Genomic DNA, 19,448 nt, shown 5'->3' with positions numbered 1-19,448 from the left:
GAAAACAAATAGAAATCGACATCAATCTTCTTTTGGAACTGGTCAACAAAATAAAAGCTTCATTCAGACGGCTTAGGGTGGTCGATGGCCTCATAATCCCTAGTGGAAAAGAAGAACAGCAACGTCATGGAAGTTTGATTGATTGAGCGTGATGGAAGTGGATTGAAATCAAATGCACGAGGTTGCATCGTACATGTTTTCTTGGTGTGGCTGCTATCCTTAACGGAAGACTTCGTTGGCAGGTTATCGTCCTTGTGTAAGCATAAAATTAGAATTGAAATATAAAATATTATATGTAATATAAAATTACATTTAAAATGTTATATGTAATATAAAAAAAAATTATGTTAAAATTAAAATCAAATAATATTTGATTAACTTTTACGATACTTATTTTTATGTTATGGATCTTCGTGTGATCTAAGCATTATCTTTAGATCTCAAATTGCTATTAATTTGTAATGAGAACTAGATTATCTTTTTTTATTTATTATTCTTTTACAGTACCACTTAGATTGATAATTTAGGGAGATTGAGAGAGAAATTATAATCTCTCAACTACGTCCTCTATGAGATAAGTCATTTAGTCCCTAGATATTTTATCTATTTATAGGTGAGAACAAATGGTTTAGGACGAGTTATTAAGAAAATTCTTTCTATCAAAAGCATCCTTAAAGAATTCTACTATAATATGAACTTCTTTTGTATTGGTCAATATATATCATCAAAATCTAATTAGTTTTATTATATATCTTATGAAATTATAAAGGACCATATAATCTAACACTATGATGTTAATTCTTAAAAAATAATAAAGATGTTGATCATAGTAGATTCATCGGATTGGAGCCACTATCATCTCCATCATGCTGATAAGGTTGAATGTGTTATCAAAGAAGAACACGAAGAAGAGTTTTTTTGTCATGCTTTAGTAATCCACACACAAATAACAAAAATGACATTTCTGTGTTTAGATTAGCTTAAGATGAATAATAATTATTAGGGAACATTTACATCGTAGTCGAGATGTTAGGACGTTATCTTCAGTTTCACGATTTTTGTGTATTAAGCTTTGCATGATGACGAATCTTATTGTGAAAATAAATTATTTTTGTTTCTATTTTTTCATTATATATGTGATGTCACCGGTAGATTTTTCTACGGACCAAGCAAACATGTTGCCATTTTTTATAAAAAAATCAATGAGTTATCCTTTTCTTGGAGCTCAAATCCGACCTATGACTTCGTCCGATCAACTTTTGTCAAAGGGGGACCTACAGTATCTGCTCAGTTAGCTCAGGGCGAAGTGGTAGCTTGGCAACGTCTCGGGCACGGGCAGCTTGGCAACGTTTTGGTCACAAGTTTATGTGAAGGTCCCTTGATGCTGCAAGGTGCATGGACCATTTCCTGGCTTGTCTTATACTCAATTCTACTACTGCTCCATGGTTGTCCTTGTTCTTTGTCATCATCCAACACATGACACTAAACAATAGCAAGTCCAAAGACGAAAGAGGGAGGAACATTCTTCAAGAAGCCAGAGAGTTTGATCAGGTATGCAGCAGGTAGGAATTCACAGTGATAAGCAACTAATCAAGAGGTGTCACTGTGCTTCCTTGACGCCTCAAAACGGCAGCAAATATGTTCGCTAGTCTTCTACGATTGATCGTATGTACACTGCAGCATTTACTTCATTGTTTTTGCCAATAATGAAGAACCATATACCCTGTCACTCATGCATGCAGGTAAGCTTGCTTATGCTCGTATGACAGAAAGATATAAACCATCATTAAAGAAAAGATTTGGTGCTTTCTTATGGGACAAAACCAAGGATTAGATGGCCAAGTAAGAAGAAAGGATTTATCACCAAACAATCCATTGGCTGTTCATCTGAGAGGCTTTTTCCAATTTAGCTGTTTCGGTAAGATAAAACGAAGAAGAAGGAAGAACAATTTGGTTATCTCATTTGAGCGCTTGCGTCTTTTCTTCACCCAAAGGTTGCTTGTTTCTTGGTGTCAACTCTGTCTCTGGTGGCTGATCGGGTTTTATCTTTTCTTTACTTCTCTTTCCATTCTCTTTCTTCTTCAGATTTCCTTTCTCTTCGTGATCTATGCTTCATGCTACTGCTTCCACCGTTCCACGAGGGGACAAGAAATCGATTCACGTGAAGGTTCCAACGTGTTGGGCTTTCAGCAAAACAGAAGGTGCAAGCAAACTTTGCTTTCTCTTGATAGAAATAGTGTTTCTGCTCTTCTACCATGTCCATGCACGCTTGTCATCGTAATGGGCCGCAGTCCCATGGTCTCTCTTCAACTCCCTTCACGTCTGCTCTTCTAAACATGCAGCTTCCTTAAAAGATGGAGAATCCAGAGAAGACACCTCTGTTGACTTGTTCTTGCTTCTGACGTTGCATTGGTTGCAGAAGTCCAGGAAGATTCGTCATTAAATAAATAGAGTTGTCACCAATAAATGTCAAGTCGTTGTAGTATAGTGGTGAGTATTCCCGCCTGTCACGCGGGTGACCCGGGTTCGATCCCCGGCAACGGCGTTTCAATTTTGTAAGATAATGAATTGATATTTTTGCCAAATTAATAAGATGATGATGATAGAATGTTACGATTGGTTTCACTACTATAACATCATTTAATCTTGTATGAACATTCAGATCAAGAGTCCATTGCAACATAAATCCTGTGAACTTAGGAATCAAGTAAACACCAACATTACGGTATTGCATACGCTGCAATTCCCACTATTATCTTCATTATTACGACGCTCGACAAACTGCACTACCGAAACAGAGAAACTTCTCGATCCACATAGTCATGTGGAAATCACGGCCGAAGTGTTGGGCGACTTCAGCAAGTGAGACGAACTCGGAGACATACTGGAGGAGCCCGTCGGTGCCGACTTCGCAGTAATCGAAGTTGTCGTGGCGAGAGACGACGCATGCAGAGACTGGCTCACATCACTCCACGGCGTGTAGTACATGGGCACCGGCATCTTGGGGGGGAGCTCCGGCAGTGGAGTCTCGAGATTAAGCGCGTTGATGGCCTGTCGGATCGATGGCCGCACGTTGTAATCCGGATGAGCACACCATAACCCTACCACCATCAAGCACTCCATCTGCGTCTCGTCGAAGTCGCCGTTGAGCCTCGCGTCTGCTGCTTCCAGGATCGTTCTTCGTCCGTAGAGCTCCCAAACCCATTCCACCAGTATTTCCTTGCCCGGGTCCTTCTCCTTGAGTTCCACCGGCCTTCGACCGCATGCGATCTCCAACGCGACGATGCCGAAGCTGTAAACGTCCGACTCTTTGCTGGGTTTGCCGGTGTAGAAGCATTCGGGGGCGATGTAGACTCTCGTGCCGGCCAAGTCCGTCGTCTGCAAGTTGCGATCGTGGTCGACGAGCCGGGCGAGCCCGAAATCTCCCAGCTTGGCGTTGAACGCGGAGTCCAGCATGATGTTGCTGGGCTTGACGTCGCGGTGCATCACGCACTGCTCCCACTCCTCGTGCAGATAGAGCAGAGCAGAGGCGAGGCCCAGCGCTATCTTGTGCCGCGCCGGCCACCCCAGACCTGCTGCGGGGCTGTACAGATAGGAATCGAGGCTTCCGTTGGGCATGAACTCGTAGACGAGCAAGAATTCTCCGCGGTCATGGCACCAGCCCACCAGTTGCACCAGGTTCCGGTGCCTCAGCCGGCTTATGATCTTGACCTCGGAGACGTACTCCTTCCTTCCCTGTCGCGACTCCCGAGAGACCCTCTTAATGGCCACATCAAGCTTCAGATCTTTCAAGTGACCTCTGTAGACCGACCCGAATCCTCCCTCCCCTAGCTTACCCTCGTCGGAGAAGTTCCTCGTTGCACGAGCCAGGTCTTTGTACGCGAACCTCTTTGGCCCTCTGTTTCCCGTGAAATCATCATCCGTGGTTTGATCGAAATCCATGTCCTCTTCACGATCTGCTGCATTCCTGCGGCGGGACTTCCTCCTCCTCCTCCACAGAACGAACAACAGCAAGCCCGGCATGAGCATCAGAGCCCCTGCTCCGATCACCAAACCGACTATGAGCCCCGTCTTGCTCTTACTTTTCGCTGCATCCGATGCTGTCGGAGCCGTCGGCGGCGGAATGCTTCTTGGTTGCAGACTCGAGCTGAAAGACCACGATAGAACGGCATGCGTCTCGGTCACCTGACCAGTGGCCGCCGAGAAGCCTACTGTAACGTTTGCCGGTAGGTGATCCCGCAGATCGATGACGGTGTGGAGGACGGAATCACCAGCGAAAACAGGGTTGTCGGCATAAGTGAGGAAGACGCTCAGATTACGAGTGATGGCGTCGTAGCTCACCCATGCATTCGCCAGCATCCCAGTCTTGAGACTGCCGTTCCAGCTCGCAACCTTCTGTGAGACGATCGAGTTGACATCGATCCCAACGTGGTGGTCGTCCACATCCCATTCGTTTTGGTAGGTGTCGAACTCGACCGCCACCGTCGGGACAGTAGAATTCAAGGAGCCTCTTTTGAAGATGCCGAGAGGGCCACCGGAGGAATCGAGGAGGAGAGGAGAAGGATACGGCGCCATGAAGAACGCGAGGCCATCGCCGGACGATGAAGTATTCGAAGAGTTACGGATGATGAAGGAAAAATGGGTGGTGAAATCGGACATCGCCTTGGTGCGGGCATCCCACAGGAGCAGCGGCTCTCGGTACACCGCTCTCCCCACGTTGTAGATGATGGTGTCGTTGGTGAGCTGAATGCCATCGGTGCTGTTCCAGGTTGCATTGCCTTGCAGCTCGATTCCGGAGCGACTTGCGGGATCAAGAAAAGAGAGATTGAAGGAGAGGCAGGTGGCCGAAGGTACAACGATCCACAAGCAAAAGAGAGCAGACAACATGCTGCTTGATCGATGAACCACCATGGCTAGGTACCACAAGGACCAACACAGATCAGATGGCTGCTGCTGCTGCTACCACCACGAGATCTGCAGGGGGGCTGATTGCCGAGAAGAAGGCTGCTAAATCTTGCTCTACAACAACCCCCGAAGCGTTGACTGAAACAAGCCATCGATCAACAGGTGCAGGAAATGTCCCGACGGATGTGGACGACTTAAAGTCGGAACTATTTGCGCATGGGGAGACATCATGTTAATGACACTGTCACAACTATTACGGACAAGACATGAGCGGCTGCCATTGCAGCTTCCCTGAAACCCTCATAAACACGACATTGAAGTGTTCAAAGTTTAAATATACGTGGATCAAAAATAATCTTGTAGGATGTCTTCTTCCTGCTAAAAAAGTGATCGGTTTCATGACAAGTAGCATATCTTTTAACCTTTCCACCAGGAAAATTAGAGTGATGCTGCATCTATGGGCGCCTGCCATAAACACAGTGGCTAGAGGAAAAACGATGACAGACTTCACACCCAACCAAGTTTATCTTGAGTAACGAAACGAAAGGGAAAATATTTTATCGTAGAATATTTTTTCTGCCTAATTCATTATAAAATCTGCTAACATATTTACTAAGTCAATGATTTTAGTTTTCTTGTTCACATGAAAAATAAAGAATTTAAACAATATGATATAGAAAGTTAATTGAATTCTTCTCAAATATCAAAAAGAAATCTCAAAAGTATATTCTTAATTATATCTAAATATCAACCAAATAATAGTAGATCTCTTTATATTTCTAATCATGTTCAGAATGAGTTTTCTCATTAAGCTGGTTCTCCTGTTAATTGGGTTTTACATAGACTGGAGAGAGAGAGAGAGAGAGACAGAGAGAGAGAAAGAGAGAATAATTGACAAGCAGGAAACAACAAAGAAACATTTTCAAAGACTGATACTAGTGTCTTCTGCTGTAGAAGGACGCAAATTAATGGAGAACAGAAGAGAGGAGGAAAATTCCGAAGAAGGTTGTCCCATGCAACAGTGAATATGAAGTGGGAAATTTATGGCTCCATTTAGAATGTAGACACGTCCTTTCATCCTTGACATTTGCAGGGGAAAAAAATAGAAATCGACATCAATCTTCTTTAGGAACTGGTCCAATTGGGATGACCTCATAATCCCAAGCGGAAAAGAAGAACAGCAACGTCATGGAAGTTTGATTGAGCGTGATGGAAGTGATTGAAACCAAATGCACGAGGTTGCATCGCACCAGCTTTCTTGGTGTGGCTGCTATCCTTGACGGAAGACTTCGCGGGCAGCTTCTAGTCCTCTGATGTCAAGTCTTAAACAACGATAAAGACTTTGACCATAGTGGATTCATCGGATCGGAGCCACTGCCATCTCCATCATGCTGACAGGGTCGAACGTGTTATCAGATAAGAACACGAAGAAGTCTTTTTTCTGTCATGGTTTGGTGATCCACACACGAATAACGAAAACGACATTTCCGTGTTTAGATTATCTTAAGATGAATAATAATCACTGTTGTTTTTCCAAAGGAAATAAGAATGGATGGAAATTTCCAACCAAAAAATCAAATGTTGACCATTGCTATCCGGCAATTCGGTTCGTGCCAGACCAGATGACACCGGGAATTATGTTGACTTAGAAGACAACTAGTGGAATGGAATCGAACCAAACACACGTGGGAGATTCAACTCCACCTATGTTGCCCATCACCCTCATTAATTTGCCCGTCCCACTTACCTGTCTTATGATTGGAGGCGTAGCGTGGGACCCAGTCGAAAACATCATACCTGAGCCACCTCAAGCGGGATGCACCAGAAACACTTCATCCCGCTTCACAACGCACCCGTTTCGACTACCCACCTTGCTATTGGATTCCGCACGGGACCCATTGATGCCAAATCCCAACGGTCGGATTCCCCCAATACTAACACAGAGAAGCAACGGTCGCTTCTACCTTGGTGTTTTATTTCCCATCGCTCTCTCCCTCCTTCCCTCTGCAAACCATTCTCCACCACCACAAGCCACCCCAAAACTCCGTTTCCTCAGCTGCTAGAGCCATGACGGTGGAGCGCGTCATCACGGTGAAGTACCTGGAGCCGACCATGTCCAGGGTCCTCCTCGACAAGTTCCCGGACAACTCCGCCTTCGACTTCGACTACTCCCAAAGCGGGATATGGTCTCCCTTGCTCCCCCGCGGCGGCGGAATCGGCCGCCATGGACCGGCTTCGCTGCTCCTCAACGACGCCCGGAAGAAACTCTTGGCTGGATCTCCAGTGATGCCCCGTAGAGTGAAAGCAAAGCTCACGTACAAGAAGCAGAAAGCTACTAGGAAGAGCTTAGACCTCTCTCCAGTTCCTTCGTCAAGGCTGGTAATGCTTCATCCCCGTAGTACAGAATGTCGGCGTCTGGGATTTCATATGACCACATGAAGTTTTTGCAGGGGTGGGAGAGGGTGTCGAGGGCAGCGGCGAAGCGCTTCAAAGTCCATGGAAGATCGCCGCTGCAGATGATGCTGCCGGCATTATAATCCAAGATATAGTTTCCAGTTATATTAGTGCATCACATCTCTACTGCTTTTTTATTTGTATTCCTGCATCGGCTAGTATGCCATCAGTTCTTTTCCCGATCGACTTGCAGGATCATCAAGAACAGAGAGTTGAGTTGAACTTGGCTTTATAAACTGAATTAAATGTGGTGCAATGTATTCTGCGTGAGATAAACTAGAAGAGGAGATAAAGATGCGACATGAGTGATTCATTCCTTATAACATCAAGTACATCTTGATTACAACAGCACACTACAATCCGTCATAGGAAAACCATGAATACAATGAACACAGTGATAACCGAAGAGAAACAAGAAAAAAACAACATAACATAATCCAAATGCTGAAAGAAGTGCAGGTCAGTCTCTCTCCATTCCAGTCTCTGTCAACCAAAGTACTTCCACTTCTTAATCAATCCATGTCTAATAAATTTCTGGAGAAAACAGACGATGATTGATTTTTTCTCAGACGATTACTAATAATAATAATAGAAGAATAATATCCAAGAGTTAAACAGTTGAGTCGATGCATGTGGAGATCAATATATATAAAGATTGCAAAAGAGGAGGAGAGTTTAACTGGCTGTAGCAGATGTAGCAGGGTGAAAGGGAGGTGATAGATCGAACAGCGGAGGATCGTCTCAGCTGCTGCTGCGAGTTCAATCCACGCCAAGTTAATCAAGACATCAACAATATTCTCCCTTAATAGCAAACATCACTATTTACCAAGTGGAGAAGGAATGTATAATCATAATCAAAGATAAAGGTTAAGATTTATTTTAGCCATCGTGATTTTGACCATCGACCACTTAAGTAAGGTTTCGTAACATCTGCGCCATCTGCGCCTCGGGTATAATTATAATCATAATCATAATTATTTATTTTGCCTTATGCTTCTGTCATGGTATATTTTCTTACATAAGTAAGGTTTCTCGACTTATGCACCTCGGGTATATTTTACTTTATGCCTCCATTATGAGTGGATTTTTCTTCACATGGGTGAGTTTTTTCGACTCATAAGTCTCAAGCACATTTAGCTTTATACTTCCGTCGTAACATATTTCTGGTCACACGAGTCAAAGTTTTCTTAACTCATACACCTTGAATACATTTGGCCTTTGTCTTCATCACGAAGACATGATGAATTCTTCTAGATGTTCGGGCTGAATTCTTCTAGCAACAAATAAAGATATTTTAATTATCATGATTGATACATTTGCACAATATTAAATCAGCATCCACGGTCATTAAGATTTCATAAAAGGAATATTTGGATTGTCATGATAGCCAATTTTTCAGAAAAATCTATAATCATCATGAATTATTGTCATTTACGCCTTCTTACAACATCATCATTATGGTTTTGGTTAAAAAAATGCATCGTAATATGAACCGGCGTGTTTGGTGCCGGCCTCACTGAAATTTCAGTAGGTGCGATGTCGTTGACGATGATCCTCGAGACATGTTCGAGTTGGAAGAGTCGGTAACGCAGGCTGTGGATGCAGAACTCGCGCTCGTTGTTCCTGCAGCAGAGGATGCGTAGGAGAACCTGTACGCCTCGATGGGAGGCGCGTAATACATCGGCACCGGCATCGACGGTGGGAGCTCCGGCAATGGAGCCTCGAGGTTAAGCACGTTGATCACCTGTTTGATCGATGGGCGTCGATCGTAATCAGGATGAGCACACCACAACCCCACAACCATCAAGCACTCCATCTGCTTCTCGTCGAAGACGCCACCCAGCTTCTCATCGGCCGCTTCAAGTAATCTTCTCCTGCCGTAGAGCTCCCACACCCATTCCACGAGTCTCACCTTGCTCGCCTGCTCCATCAGCTGCACAGGCCTTCGTCCACATGCGATCTCCAGCGCCAAGATTCCGAAGCTGTAAACATCAGACTCCTTGCTGGCCTTGCCGGTGTTGACGCACTCGGGGGCCAAGTACCCCATCGTGCCTGCCAACACCGTCGTCTGCGAGCCGCGATCGTGGTCGACCAGCCTTGCCAGCCCAAAATCTCCCAGCTTGGCGTTGAACGCTGAATCCAGCATGACGTTGCTGGGTTTGACGTCGCGATGCACCACGCACTGCTCCCACTCTTCATGGAGATAGAGCAACGCAGAGGCCAAGCCTAGCGCAACCCTGTGCCTCGCCGGCCACTCGAGAAGCCTGGCTGTGCTGTATAGATAGGAATCGAGGCTTCCGTTGGGCATGAACTCGTAGACAAGCGAGAACTCCCCGCGGTCGTGGCACCAACCCACCAACTGCACCAAGTTCCGATGCCTCAGCCGGCTTATGATCTTGACCTCCGAGACGTACTCCTTTCTTCCTTGTTTGGATCCCCTGGAGATCCTCTTGATTGCCACTTCAAGCTTCGAATCCTTCAAGTAGCCTCTGTACACCGATCCGAATCCTCCCTCGCCCAGCTTCTCCTCCTCGGAGAAATTCCTCGTCGCGTCGGCCAGCTCTTGGTAAGCGAACCTCTTTGGCCCTCTTTCTCTTTCGAACTCGTCATCCATGTTCCGGTCAAATTCCAGCTCCTCTTCATCTTCTGCATCCCTCCCAGTGGTCCTCCTCCTCCGCAAAATTAAACCAAGCGAGCCCAACACAACCATTAGGACCGCTACCCCGATTACTACACCGACCACGAGCCCCATCTTGCTCTTCCTTTTTGGTAGCAAACTCGAGTTGAAAGACCACGACAGAAGGGCATGCGTCTCGATTCCACTACCAGTGGCCGCGGAGAAGCCCACTGCTACCTTCTCTGGTAGAAAATCCCGCAGATCAATGAGGTAGGAGAGACTGGAGTTGCCGGACCCTGCATCTTGAGCGTAAGTCATCAAGACGCTCAAGTTATGAGTGCTGGCGTTGTAGCTCACCCAAGCATTTACCTCATTACCATTCTTGATATTGCTTCGCCAATCCACAACCGCAGAGGAGTTGACGGAGTTGACGTCGATTCCGATGTGGTTGGCGGATATATCAAAGCCGTCGTTCTTAAACGTATCGAACTCTACCGCCACTGTATTATTGATCGTTGAGTTAGCGGGAAGCGGAGTGCTGTTGAAGAGGCCGAGGCTGCCGCCGAGCGAACTGGGTGGGATGGCAGAAGGATACGACGACAGGAAGAAAGCGATACCATCGCCGGAGAAAGATCGACCCAGATCATTGATGGCGAAGGCAAAACGAGTGGTGAAATCAGTCAGCTCACGGGTTTCAGGATCCCACAGGAGCAGCGGCTCCCCGTACGCTACTCGACCCACGCTATCAGTGATATTGCCGTCCCGCTGATTCCTTGTGAGCTGTATGCCTTCAGTGGTGAAGGATGCGTTCCCTTGTAGTCGGATTTTGTATAGACTGGATTGATCGAAAGAAGAGAAGTTGAAGGAGAGAGAGGTTGCCAAGGGGACAGCAATTGACAAGCAGAAGAAGGTAGAGAAAACCCAAGATCCACACAAGGTCGTCATGGCTGACAAGCTCGAGGAAAAAGGACGCAAATTGGTGGGGAGGTGATGAATGGGAGTTCAAGTAGGTAGCGTTGGGGGAATCGATGTTTCCAAGTCCAACGATCCATTCTAATTAATTGAATAAGTAAATGCATGTGCTGTCACTCCTTTTCTTCTTGGAATTGATCAACCACGGCGACGGTCATCACCCAATAAGCAGAAAGTCCTCTTTGAATCTTCCCAAATGTCATCGGAGGAGACAATCGACATGTTCCATGTACGTCATGCATGATTTCATACTTCTACTAGTAGGGAAGACCAACTCGAATAATCAAAATTTCCACCGGATATCATTTTTATTAAAATAAAATAAAAATTGTACGTATTAATATCAATCTATATAATTTTATATAACAATTTAAATCGAACCCGTCCTCCCTACCTGACTCACTGTTGGAGCAAAACGGGACCCTTTGCGGTGGGTTCCACGTTGTCTCTCATAGAAAATGGTGTAGGTCAAGCTTCCTACAATTTCAAAGCTAAATGCCAAGTCCCAACGGTCGAATTTCCCCTAACGCTAACACACACAATCATGCCAAGTCTCAACGGTCACTTCTACCTCTGTTTTCTTCCCCATCCGCGCTCTCTCTCTATCTCCTTCCCTCTACAATCCGTTCCATCTTCCCCCTCACCACCACAAGCCACCCCCAGACCCCGTTTCCGCTGATGATAGTGTCGAGCCATGGTGGCGGAGCGCGTCGTCACGGTGGAGTACCTGGAGCCGACCATGTCACGGGAGCTCCTCGGCAAGTTCCCGGACAACTCCGCCTTCGACTTCGATTACTCCCAGAGCGGGATATGGTCTCCCCTGCTCCCCCGCGGCATCGATGACGCCCGGAAGAAACTCTTAGCCGGATCTCCAGTGACACTCCGAAGAGTGAAAGCAAAGCTCACATACAAGAAGCGGAAGAAGAAGAGGCCGAGTGCTATTAGGAAGAGCTTGGATTTCTCTCCGGTTCCTTCTCCTAAACTGGTAATGCTTCATCCCCGTAGTACACAATCTTGGCGTTTAGGATTCCGTATGACCGCATGAGGTGGTTGCAGGGGTGGAAGAGGGTGCTGAGAGCAGCCGCGAAGCGCTTCAAGGTCCATGCAAGATCGCCGCTGCAGATGATGCTGCCCACATTGTGACCCGAGAAACAGTTGCCTGCTCAACTGGCGTATCAGATCTCCACCGCAATTGCTGTAGCCATTTGTTTGTTTTCGTTCCTGCATCATGCAGATTTAATTGTTCTTGGTGTGTGGTGGGAACGAAGCACTTGTAATCGATCCACATTCTTCTTTTCTCGTGTAGTACAGAGTTATCATTCTCTTTCGTTCCTCAACAGATTGAGTAGATTTAAAGCAGGAAGGAGCGTTACTCACGCCCAAGAAATGAAGAATAAAGATCATCATATATTAGACATAGTGCGTGTCCCTCCTGCATCGGATCGCAGGTTGGATATGGAGAGATGTGACACCGAAAACAACGTGCATGTAATTCCCAACATAAAGAACGCCTCTTTCTTTGTTGATTTGACCGTAAAGCATGTTCAGTGGACGACAGGTTCTTGGAATGTCATCATGAAGCATCAGGAAAACCGATTGCAGACGAATCTTATTATTGTTTTGAGGCTTTTATAGCTGAAGAACATCTTTACCAGCTTCATCACTTCCATCCTGCACTGCCTCGTGCCACAGCCATGTTTCTGAGGAGATCCAGCAACTTGTCTCTTCTCTTCGTCTGCCTGACGACTGTGATCCCCATGGCGAGCTCGCTCTCCTTCAACTTCTCCGGTTTCGACAACGATACGACATCAAAGATCGAGTTCCAAGGCGACGCATCGTTGCTGGACAAGGAGATCCATCTCACGAGCTCCCCCATGCAATACAGCGTCGGCAGAGTAGTGTACCGGGAGCCGCTCCGCCTCTGGGATGCCACCACGAGGGAGCTGGCTGATTTCACCACCCACTTCTCCTTCGTCATCAACTCCTCCAATCCCTTAACGCCCCACGGCGACGGCCTCGCTTTCTTCCTCACCGGGTATCCTTCCACCCTGCCTGCCTACTCCCGGGGCGCCTTCCTCGGCCTCTTCAGCAACAGCTCTGTCGATAGCTCGAGGGTCAGCACGGTGGCGGTCGAGTTCGACACCTTTCCCAACGCGTGGGATCCGCTCGCCGACCATGTCGGAATCGATATCGACTCGATCACCTCAAGCGCCACTGTGCAGTGGAACAGCAGCCTCAAGGATGGCAGGCGGGCAAGCGCATGGGCGAGCTACGATGCCGCCACTCACAACTTGAGCGTTTTCCTGAGTTACGAAAGGAATCCGGCCTTCAGCGGCAATTCCAGTCTGCACTTCATCGTGGATCTGCGAGATGTGCTGCCGGAGATGGTGGCGATCGGCTTCTCGGCGTCCACAGGCAACTTGACGGAGACGCACAGCCTGCTGTCGTGGTCTTTCAACTCCACCTTGCAACCGAGGAAGCAAACCAAGGCTGGGCTCGAGATCGGCTTGGGTGTCGGAGTTGGCGTCCTGGTGGCGGTCTCAGGTTTGATGTGGTTCGTCTTCTCCAAGAAGAAGGCCTCGAGTACGAATATGAAAGAAGCAGAGGACATAGACTGCGATGAGATCATCGACGATGAGTTCGAGAGAGAAAGAGGGCCGAAGAGGTTCCCCTACGAAGAGCTGGCCAGCGCTGCGAGGAACTTCTCCAAGGAGGGGAAGCTGGGGGAGGGAGGATTCGGATCGGTGTACAAAGGCTACTTGAAAGATCCGAAGCTCGACGTCGCCATTAAAAGGGTCTCCAGGGGGTCGAAACAGGGGAGGAAGGAGTACGTCTCGGAGGTCAAGATCATAAGCCGGTTGAGGCATCGCAACCTGGTGCAGTTGGTGGGCTGGTGCCATGATCGCCGAGAATTCCTGCTGGTTTACGAGTTGATGCCCAATGGAAGCCTTGATTCTTATCTCTACACCACGAAGAAGACCCTCCAGTGGCCGGTGCGGCACAAGATCGCACTCGGCTTGGCCTCTGCTCTGCTCTATCTCCACGAGGAGTGGGAGCAGTGCGTGGTGCATCGCGACATCAAGCCCAGCAACGTCATGCTCGATTCCGCCTTCAATGCCAAGCTGGGGGACTTCGGGCTCGCCAGGCTCGTCGACCATGACAGCCACTCGCAGACGACGGTGTTGGCCGGCACCATGGGCTACCTGGCCCCCGAGTGCGTCACCGCCGGCAAGGCCAGCAAGGAGTCCGATGTCTACAGCTTCGGGATCGTGGCGTTGGAGATCGCATGTGGGAGAAGGCCGGTGGAGCCTATGGAGCAGAAGGGGAAGGTGAGGCTGGTGGAGTGGGTGTGGGAGCTCTACGGGAGGGGAAGGGTTCTTGAAGCAGCCGACGGAAAGCTCGACGGCGAGTTCGACGAGAAGCAGATGGCGTTCCTGATGGTTGTGGGGCTGTGGTGTGCTCATCCAGACTGCACCATGCGGCCATCGATCAGGCAAGCCATCAACGTGCTCAACTTCGAGACTCCATGGCCGGAGCTCCCGCCGAAGATGCCAGTGCCGATGTACTGCACGGCGGCGGCGGACGTGGCGAGCTTTAACCACACGTCTGATGGTACCAATTCGTCCCAAATCAACTCTCATGCGACATATTCTTCCGACTCCACTACGATGATCGATATGTGACCAATAAGAATGCCTCTGTCTTCTCCTCTCAAGCACAACACTACAATTAGACATTTAGCTTCATGTTTTTGTTTTCTGCTTTCTTCATACTTATTTATGTATATATATATCAATGTTTCCATCTGTCATTTTCTCACCAAAACACAAAAAAAGAAGAAGCATGTATGAATATATTGTTCGGTGTTAATTGGGAACTTTTTTTTATGGGTTTTCTTGGAACAATTTCGTACAATCGAAATAAGTTACTATTTTAGTTTGTGAGTTGTCAGGGGAAGATATTGTTGAAGTCCTGGTTAGCCCGATATGATCTAGACGTATATATGTAAGAATGTTTGAGATGTCTTAGAGGTACAAAATATCATGCTTCCAAGATGAAAATATTATGCTCTCGATGTGTCACCTACACGAAGACTAGAGCCGGGGAGGGTTTCTCGACCTGGTCCCTTTAATGCTCATGTTAGTAATTTGAAATATATGAATGTATGCTCAAATAGTTCAAGAAAGGAGAGTCTCTTGTCATTTCTTGGTTTAGGATGTGTTTTTATATCTTGAAGGAGGGAAAGAAAGTTTATGATGACCTTCTTTTGTCGTAAAGGAAAATAAAGGGATTTAGAATTGTTTTCCTTGTGAAAGGGAGGGAAGGAAATTTGTGGTTATCTCTTTGCCATAATGAACAAGAAGGAAAATTATGTTTCTCTACTTTAAATCTTCGTACATGTAGACAAATAGAGGATGACTTAGATCTCGCATGGTAATTATGTGTCAGTTGATGATTGCCCCCACCCTCGAAGTGTGACTCTTGCAAAAGGGGTTCGAAGTGTGCCATTCAGTTTTTCCGACATAAGAGTGTTCGGGATCTTATTCTGTGGGTCGGGTTTTTCTAATTCAAGTGCTTCGGGTATGCTAGGCTTATCTTATTGTCATAGTGGATTTCTCTTAGTGTGGGTAGGGTTTTCATGTCTTGGGCTCATTTGGCCTTGCACCTCTACCGTAGTAGATTTATCTTTGCACGGGTTGGGTTTTCCCAACTTACGTGCCTTAGGCACATTTGGCCTATACCTCTGTCATAACAGATTTATCTCGACATTAGTCGAGTTTCCTAACTTATACGCCTAGGACACATTTGGCCTGTGTATTTGCTATAGGCGATTTATCTCGGCATTGGTCGAGTTTCCTGACTCACATGGTTTAGGTGTATTTGGCCTGTGCATTTATCATAATAGATTTATCTCGGTACTGACTCGGTTTCCCGACTCACTTGCCTCAGGTACATTTGGCCCTTGCCTCCACTATAGTTGATTTATCTCGATGCTAGTTGGGTTTTCTGATTCACACGCCTTAAACACATTTTGGCCTATGCCTCCACCGTAATGGATTTGTCTCGATGTTGGTCAGGTTTCTGACTCACATGCCTTAGGCACATTTGGCCTATGCCTTTTCTGTAGTAGATTTATCTTGACGCTGGTCGGGTTTTCCAACTCGCATGCATATTTGACCTGTGCCTTCATCGTAATGGATTTATCTCGGCATTAGTCGAATTTCCTAACTCATACACCTCGAGCATATTTGGCTTATGCTTCTATCATAGTGGATTTGTCTCGATACTGATTGAGTTTTTTTAATTCACATGTCTCGGGCACATTTGGCTTGTGCTTCCATTGTAATGGATTTGTCTCATCACCGATCGAGTTTCCTGACTCACATCCCTCAAGCACATTTAGCTTATGCCTCCATTGTAATGGATTTTTCTCATATATTTCCACCATGGTAGACTTTAACTCTTTCTCCATCATGGTGGATTTCAAATCGCTTCTCTACCATAGCAGATCTCGGATCTTCTTGATATGGTGGGCTTTAAATTTTTCTCTTCGTAGTGGTAGATTTTAAGTCCATTCTTTGCCATAATAGATCTCAGATCTTCCTACCGTGGTGAACTTAAAATATTCTCACGCCATGGTGGGTGGATCTATGGTCTTTCCACCGTGATAGGCTTCAAATCTTGTTTTCATTATAGCATATTTCAAGTCCCTCTATCATAGTGGATCTTAGGTCTTCTTACCATGGTGGACTTTAAATCTTTTTTCTGTTATGATTGATTTTAAGTCTCCCCTCCATTGTAACGGGCTTCAATTCTACTTTCTGCCATGGAAGATTTTAAGTCTTTTTTTCGTTATAGTGGATCTCGAATCTTCTCCACCATGGCATGTTTCAAATCTTCTTTTTGTCGTGACAAATTTTATACCTTCTCTCCATCGTGACAGATTTTAGAATTTCTTGTCATAGCAGGTTTCATACCTTCTCTCCATTGTGGTAGGTCTCGGACATTCTCCTCTTGGGATTTGTTCATGAATGGACACTTATCTTAATCACAAGAGGAGAGAGATCGATCTCCTCATAAAATCTCCTCATCTCGTAAGATGAGACTCATTCCTCCATCTGAGTCCTCGGAGTCCATATTCTTTAGAGCCTCGGGAGCTCTCAGTCTTGCCCTCAAGGTTTATAAGGTGGGTCAATCTTTGGAGCAATTATTAAGTCTTCTTGCCTTAGGAGTATCTCTCCTTTTTCGTCTTGGTTCTCGATAAGACGAGATAGTCTTTGAGTCCTTCATCCTAGCATTAGTTATATTCTTTTGTCTCAGGTTGGGATGTTTCTCCTTTCTCATACAAGTTCTTTCTGATCTTCTAATCACCAATTGGTCAAGGTTCATGCTCCATCTTCAAATAGTCCAAGGGTGAAGGTGATTAGGTCCTCTCCATTAAAAGGGGCCTCTTCGGTGAATTTGGAGTTCATGAGGAGTTTTCATAATTACGATTCAGTAGTGAGCGCACCTCTCTTGGATTACTTGAGAACTAGGTCTTTTATTTTATCTAAGTTGGATCACAGGTAATAGGCTTTCTACTCTCTACTCTCTCATTTACATAGCTGATACTACTGTTTTCCTCTCCCTCTACCTTTCACAGACTTAAGCATTGGAGAGATCAAGCTAAGAAGCTCCAATGGCGTAGACCTGTTATGCCGGACCACTAGTGGCTAAGAAACAATACTGCTGCCCAAAGATAACCCGATAGCCAAGAGAGCATGCTTGAAATATCGACGGACACTAACAACCTATAAACGATCGATTCCCGAAGAGGACCACTGATGACTAGGAGACAACACCACTTCCCGAAGATGACCCGACAGCCAAGGACCTTACAGTTGAGCATATCCCAGTTCTTCTACCCAGCCTCATCGCTCTAAGGCCATATAAACTTTGATGAACTATCTCCCTCGTGGACCTCCTATGTCGGTTTGCTACATCAACACTCTCACATCAACATGAAGGAGGCACGAGGATGAACCTGTACATTCGTCAGTGAACCAATCGTGTCGGCTCATCAATCGATGGTATCAATGACTTATCAACACTCTTTTTTTTTTTTTTTACATCAATTATGTATCAATATGACTAAACTGGCTTATTCCTTTTTAATTATAGACAATTCCCCTTCCTTTACAAGCCATGTTGAGCAATTTAACTTTTAAAGTAGAGAAGAAGTGTCTGTGTGTGGCAAAGGGCATCGCTTATCTATCCATAAAGTAGCTTTTCGGGAATCAAATCAAATGAGAAGGAAATCATATGAGCATCTCCCACTCAAAGTCAAAAACTATGAGCCAGTGCTCGACGGTTGTTCTTTGCGAATGAATTGTAGCTCATATACTAATAAAAGCTAAAAGCCCGTGATTAACGTGAGGTGAATCAAATTGAAGCACTGTTATATCCAAAACTAGAATATAAATGCTTTCCAAGCTCTTAACGAACAAACCAATGACAGTCACAATAGAGTGACAAAATATTCTAAGCGAATCTATACTGTCGATGACAAACTTTATGGGTTTCACTGTAGATGGAATCCCACCTGTTGATAAAAAAGAGAAAATTGATTGGGGATAATAAAGAAAGAACCTAAATTAGGAGTGGATCAAAGAGAAACGGGTCTTTCTTAATTTGGTAAATAAGGTCATTGGTTCTCCTTTCTCTCTGACAAGTCATCAACCCCACCGGTGAGTTTACATGATTAATTCATTACTGAAGGTGTATGTTCATTTTCGTATCTCTTCTTTACTGAGTGGGAGTACTGATGTGTCAAACTAACATAGGAGGTCTGCAAGGGAGGCGGTTTACCGAGATCAATTTGACCTTGGAGTGGTGAGGCCGAGTAGAGGAACTAGGATTTGTTCGACTGTGAGGTCCTCTCTTGGTTGTCAAGTCATCTTTGGGCATTGATTTTGCCTCTTAGTTACCAATGGTCTTGCGCAACAGGTCTACGCCGGAGGGTTTGCCAGCTCGACCCTTTCGATGCTTAAATCAACAAAAGACAAAATGGGAGGAAGACAACAGACAACAGTATCAATTATGTAAATGAGAGAGTAGAGAGTAGGGAGACTATTACCTACTTGGCTCCCCCTCAAACGTTTGTTTGGGGGTAGTTTTTATACATCTCCAAGATCGATCATCTGTAGATTATTAGTATCCGTTGATATTTTAGGTAGGTGGTTCGTCCATTCTAGGGCAACTATTTCGAGCCTGTGTTATGCGGGACCATCTTATCATTTTCAGTTGTCATTCCATGCGATTCCAAGTAACGTAGATTCTACTTTGTGTCGCTTTTAAGTTGGGTGGTGTCGCTTTGGAAAATCATTTCTAAGTCGGATTATGTCGTTTTGTACCGATTTTAGATGTGTGCATAAATCCGACCAAGGGTGCCATGTAGGGTTTGAGATTGCTACCATATGTCACTATGGATGGTGTCAAATTATTATCTATCACTATCGAA

General features: G+C 45.7%; 5 protein-coding genes and 1 non-coding gene across 6 annotated transcripts; 4 read left to right on the top strand and 2 right to left on the bottom strand.

The window, feature by feature from the left end:
* Positions 1-2,473: 2,473 nt before the first annotated feature.
* TRNAD-GUC (transfer RNA aspartic acid (anticodon GUC)) lies at positions 2,474-2,545 on the top strand. The gene has a single exon. It is a non-coding gene; the product is annotated as a tRNA-Asp (tRNA).
* A 101-nt stretch (positions 2,546-2,646) lies between these two features.
* LOC135618640 (L-type lectin-domain containing receptor kinase IX.1-like) lies at positions 2,647-5,094 on the bottom strand. The gene has a single exon (XM_065119699.1). The coding sequence runs from the start codon at positions 4,909-4,911 to the stop codon at positions 2,821-2,823; it is 2,091 nt and encodes a 696-aa protein (XP_064975771.1). The 5' UTR covers positions 4,912-5,094; the 3' UTR covers positions 2,647-2,820.
* A 1,794-nt stretch (positions 5,095-6,888) lies between these two features.
* LOC135618349 (uncharacterized) lies at positions 6,889-7,581 on the top strand. The gene is made up of 2 exons (XM_065119234.1): positions 6,889-7,284; positions 7,356-7,581. Exons 1-2 carry the CDS (start codon positions 6,973-6,975, stop codon positions 7,440-7,442), a joined length of 399 nt encoding a protein of 132 aa, XP_064975306.1. The 5' UTR covers positions 6,889-6,972; the 3' UTR covers positions 7,443-7,581.
* Positions 7,582-8,690: 1,109 nt separating this feature from the next.
* LOC135618639 (L-type lectin-domain containing receptor kinase IX.1-like) lies at positions 8,691-10,966 on the bottom strand. The gene has a single exon (XM_065119698.1). The coding sequence runs from the start codon at positions 10,919-10,921 to the stop codon at positions 8,873-8,875; it is 2,049 nt and encodes a 682-aa protein (XP_064975770.1). The 5' UTR covers positions 10,922-10,966; the 3' UTR covers positions 8,691-8,872.
* Positions 10,967-11,519: 553 nt separating this feature from the next.
* Positions 11,520-14,835, top strand: LOC135618637 (L-type lectin-domain containing receptor kinase IX.1-like). Its single transcript, XM_065119697.1, has 2 exons — positions 11,520-11,933; positions 12,005-14,835. The coding sequence occupies exon 2, from the start codon at positions 12,643-12,645 to the stop codon at positions 14,629-14,631; it is 1,989 nt and encodes a 662-aa protein (XP_064975769.1). The 5' UTR covers positions 11,520-11,933; positions 12,005-12,642; the 3' UTR covers positions 14,632-14,835.
* Positions 11,643-12,091, top strand: LOC103993948 (uncharacterized). The gene is made up of 2 exons (XM_065121390.1): positions 11,643-11,933; positions 12,005-12,091. Exons 1-2 carry the CDS (start codon positions 11,643-11,645, stop codon positions 12,089-12,091), a joined length of 378 nt encoding a protein of 125 aa, XP_064977462.1.
* Positions 14,836-19,448: the final 4,613 nt, after the last annotated feature.

This window comes from Musa acuminata, chromosome BXJ2-8 (assembly GCF_036884655.1).
Source record: "Musa acuminata AAA Group cultivar baxijiao chromosome BXJ2-8, Cavendish_Baxijiao_AAA, whole genome shotgun sequence".
NCBI lineage: Eukaryota > Viridiplantae > Streptophyta > Magnoliopsida > Zingiberales > Musaceae > Musa > Musa acuminata.
This window is presented reverse-complemented; position numbering and strand designations above follow the sequence as displayed.

Excerpts from the sequence above, each read along its gene's own strand:
- LOC135618640 (XM_065119699.1), bottom strand. The coding sequence starts at position 4,911 with ATGGTGGTTCATCGATCAAGCAGCATGTTGTCTGCTCTCTTTTGCTTG.
- LOC135618349 (XM_065119234.1), top strand. The coding sequence starts at position 6,973 with ATGACGGTGGAGCGCGTCATCACGGTGAAGTACCTGGAGCCGACCATG. Across the intron at positions 7,285-7,355 it reads CAGTTCCTTCGTCAAGGCTG|GGGTGGGAGAGGGTGTCGAG; the intron begins GTAATGCTTCAT and ends AAGTTTTTGCAG.
- LOC135618639 (XM_065119698.1), bottom strand. The coding sequence starts at position 10,921 with ATGACGACCTTGTGTGGATCTTGGGTTTTCTCTACCTTCTTCTGCTTG.
- LOC103993948 (XM_065121390.1), top strand. The coding sequence starts at position 11,643 with ATGGTGGCGGAGCGCGTCGTCACGGTGGAGTACCTGGAGCCGACCATG. Across the intron at positions 11,934-12,004 it reads CGGTTCCTTCTCCTAAACTG|GGGTGGAAGAGGGTGCTGAG; the intron begins GTAATGCTTCAT and ends AGGTGGTTGCAG.
- LOC135618637 (XM_065119697.1), top strand. The coding sequence starts at position 12,643 with ATGTTTCTGAGGAGATCCAGCAACTTGTCTCTTCTCTTCGTCTGCCTG.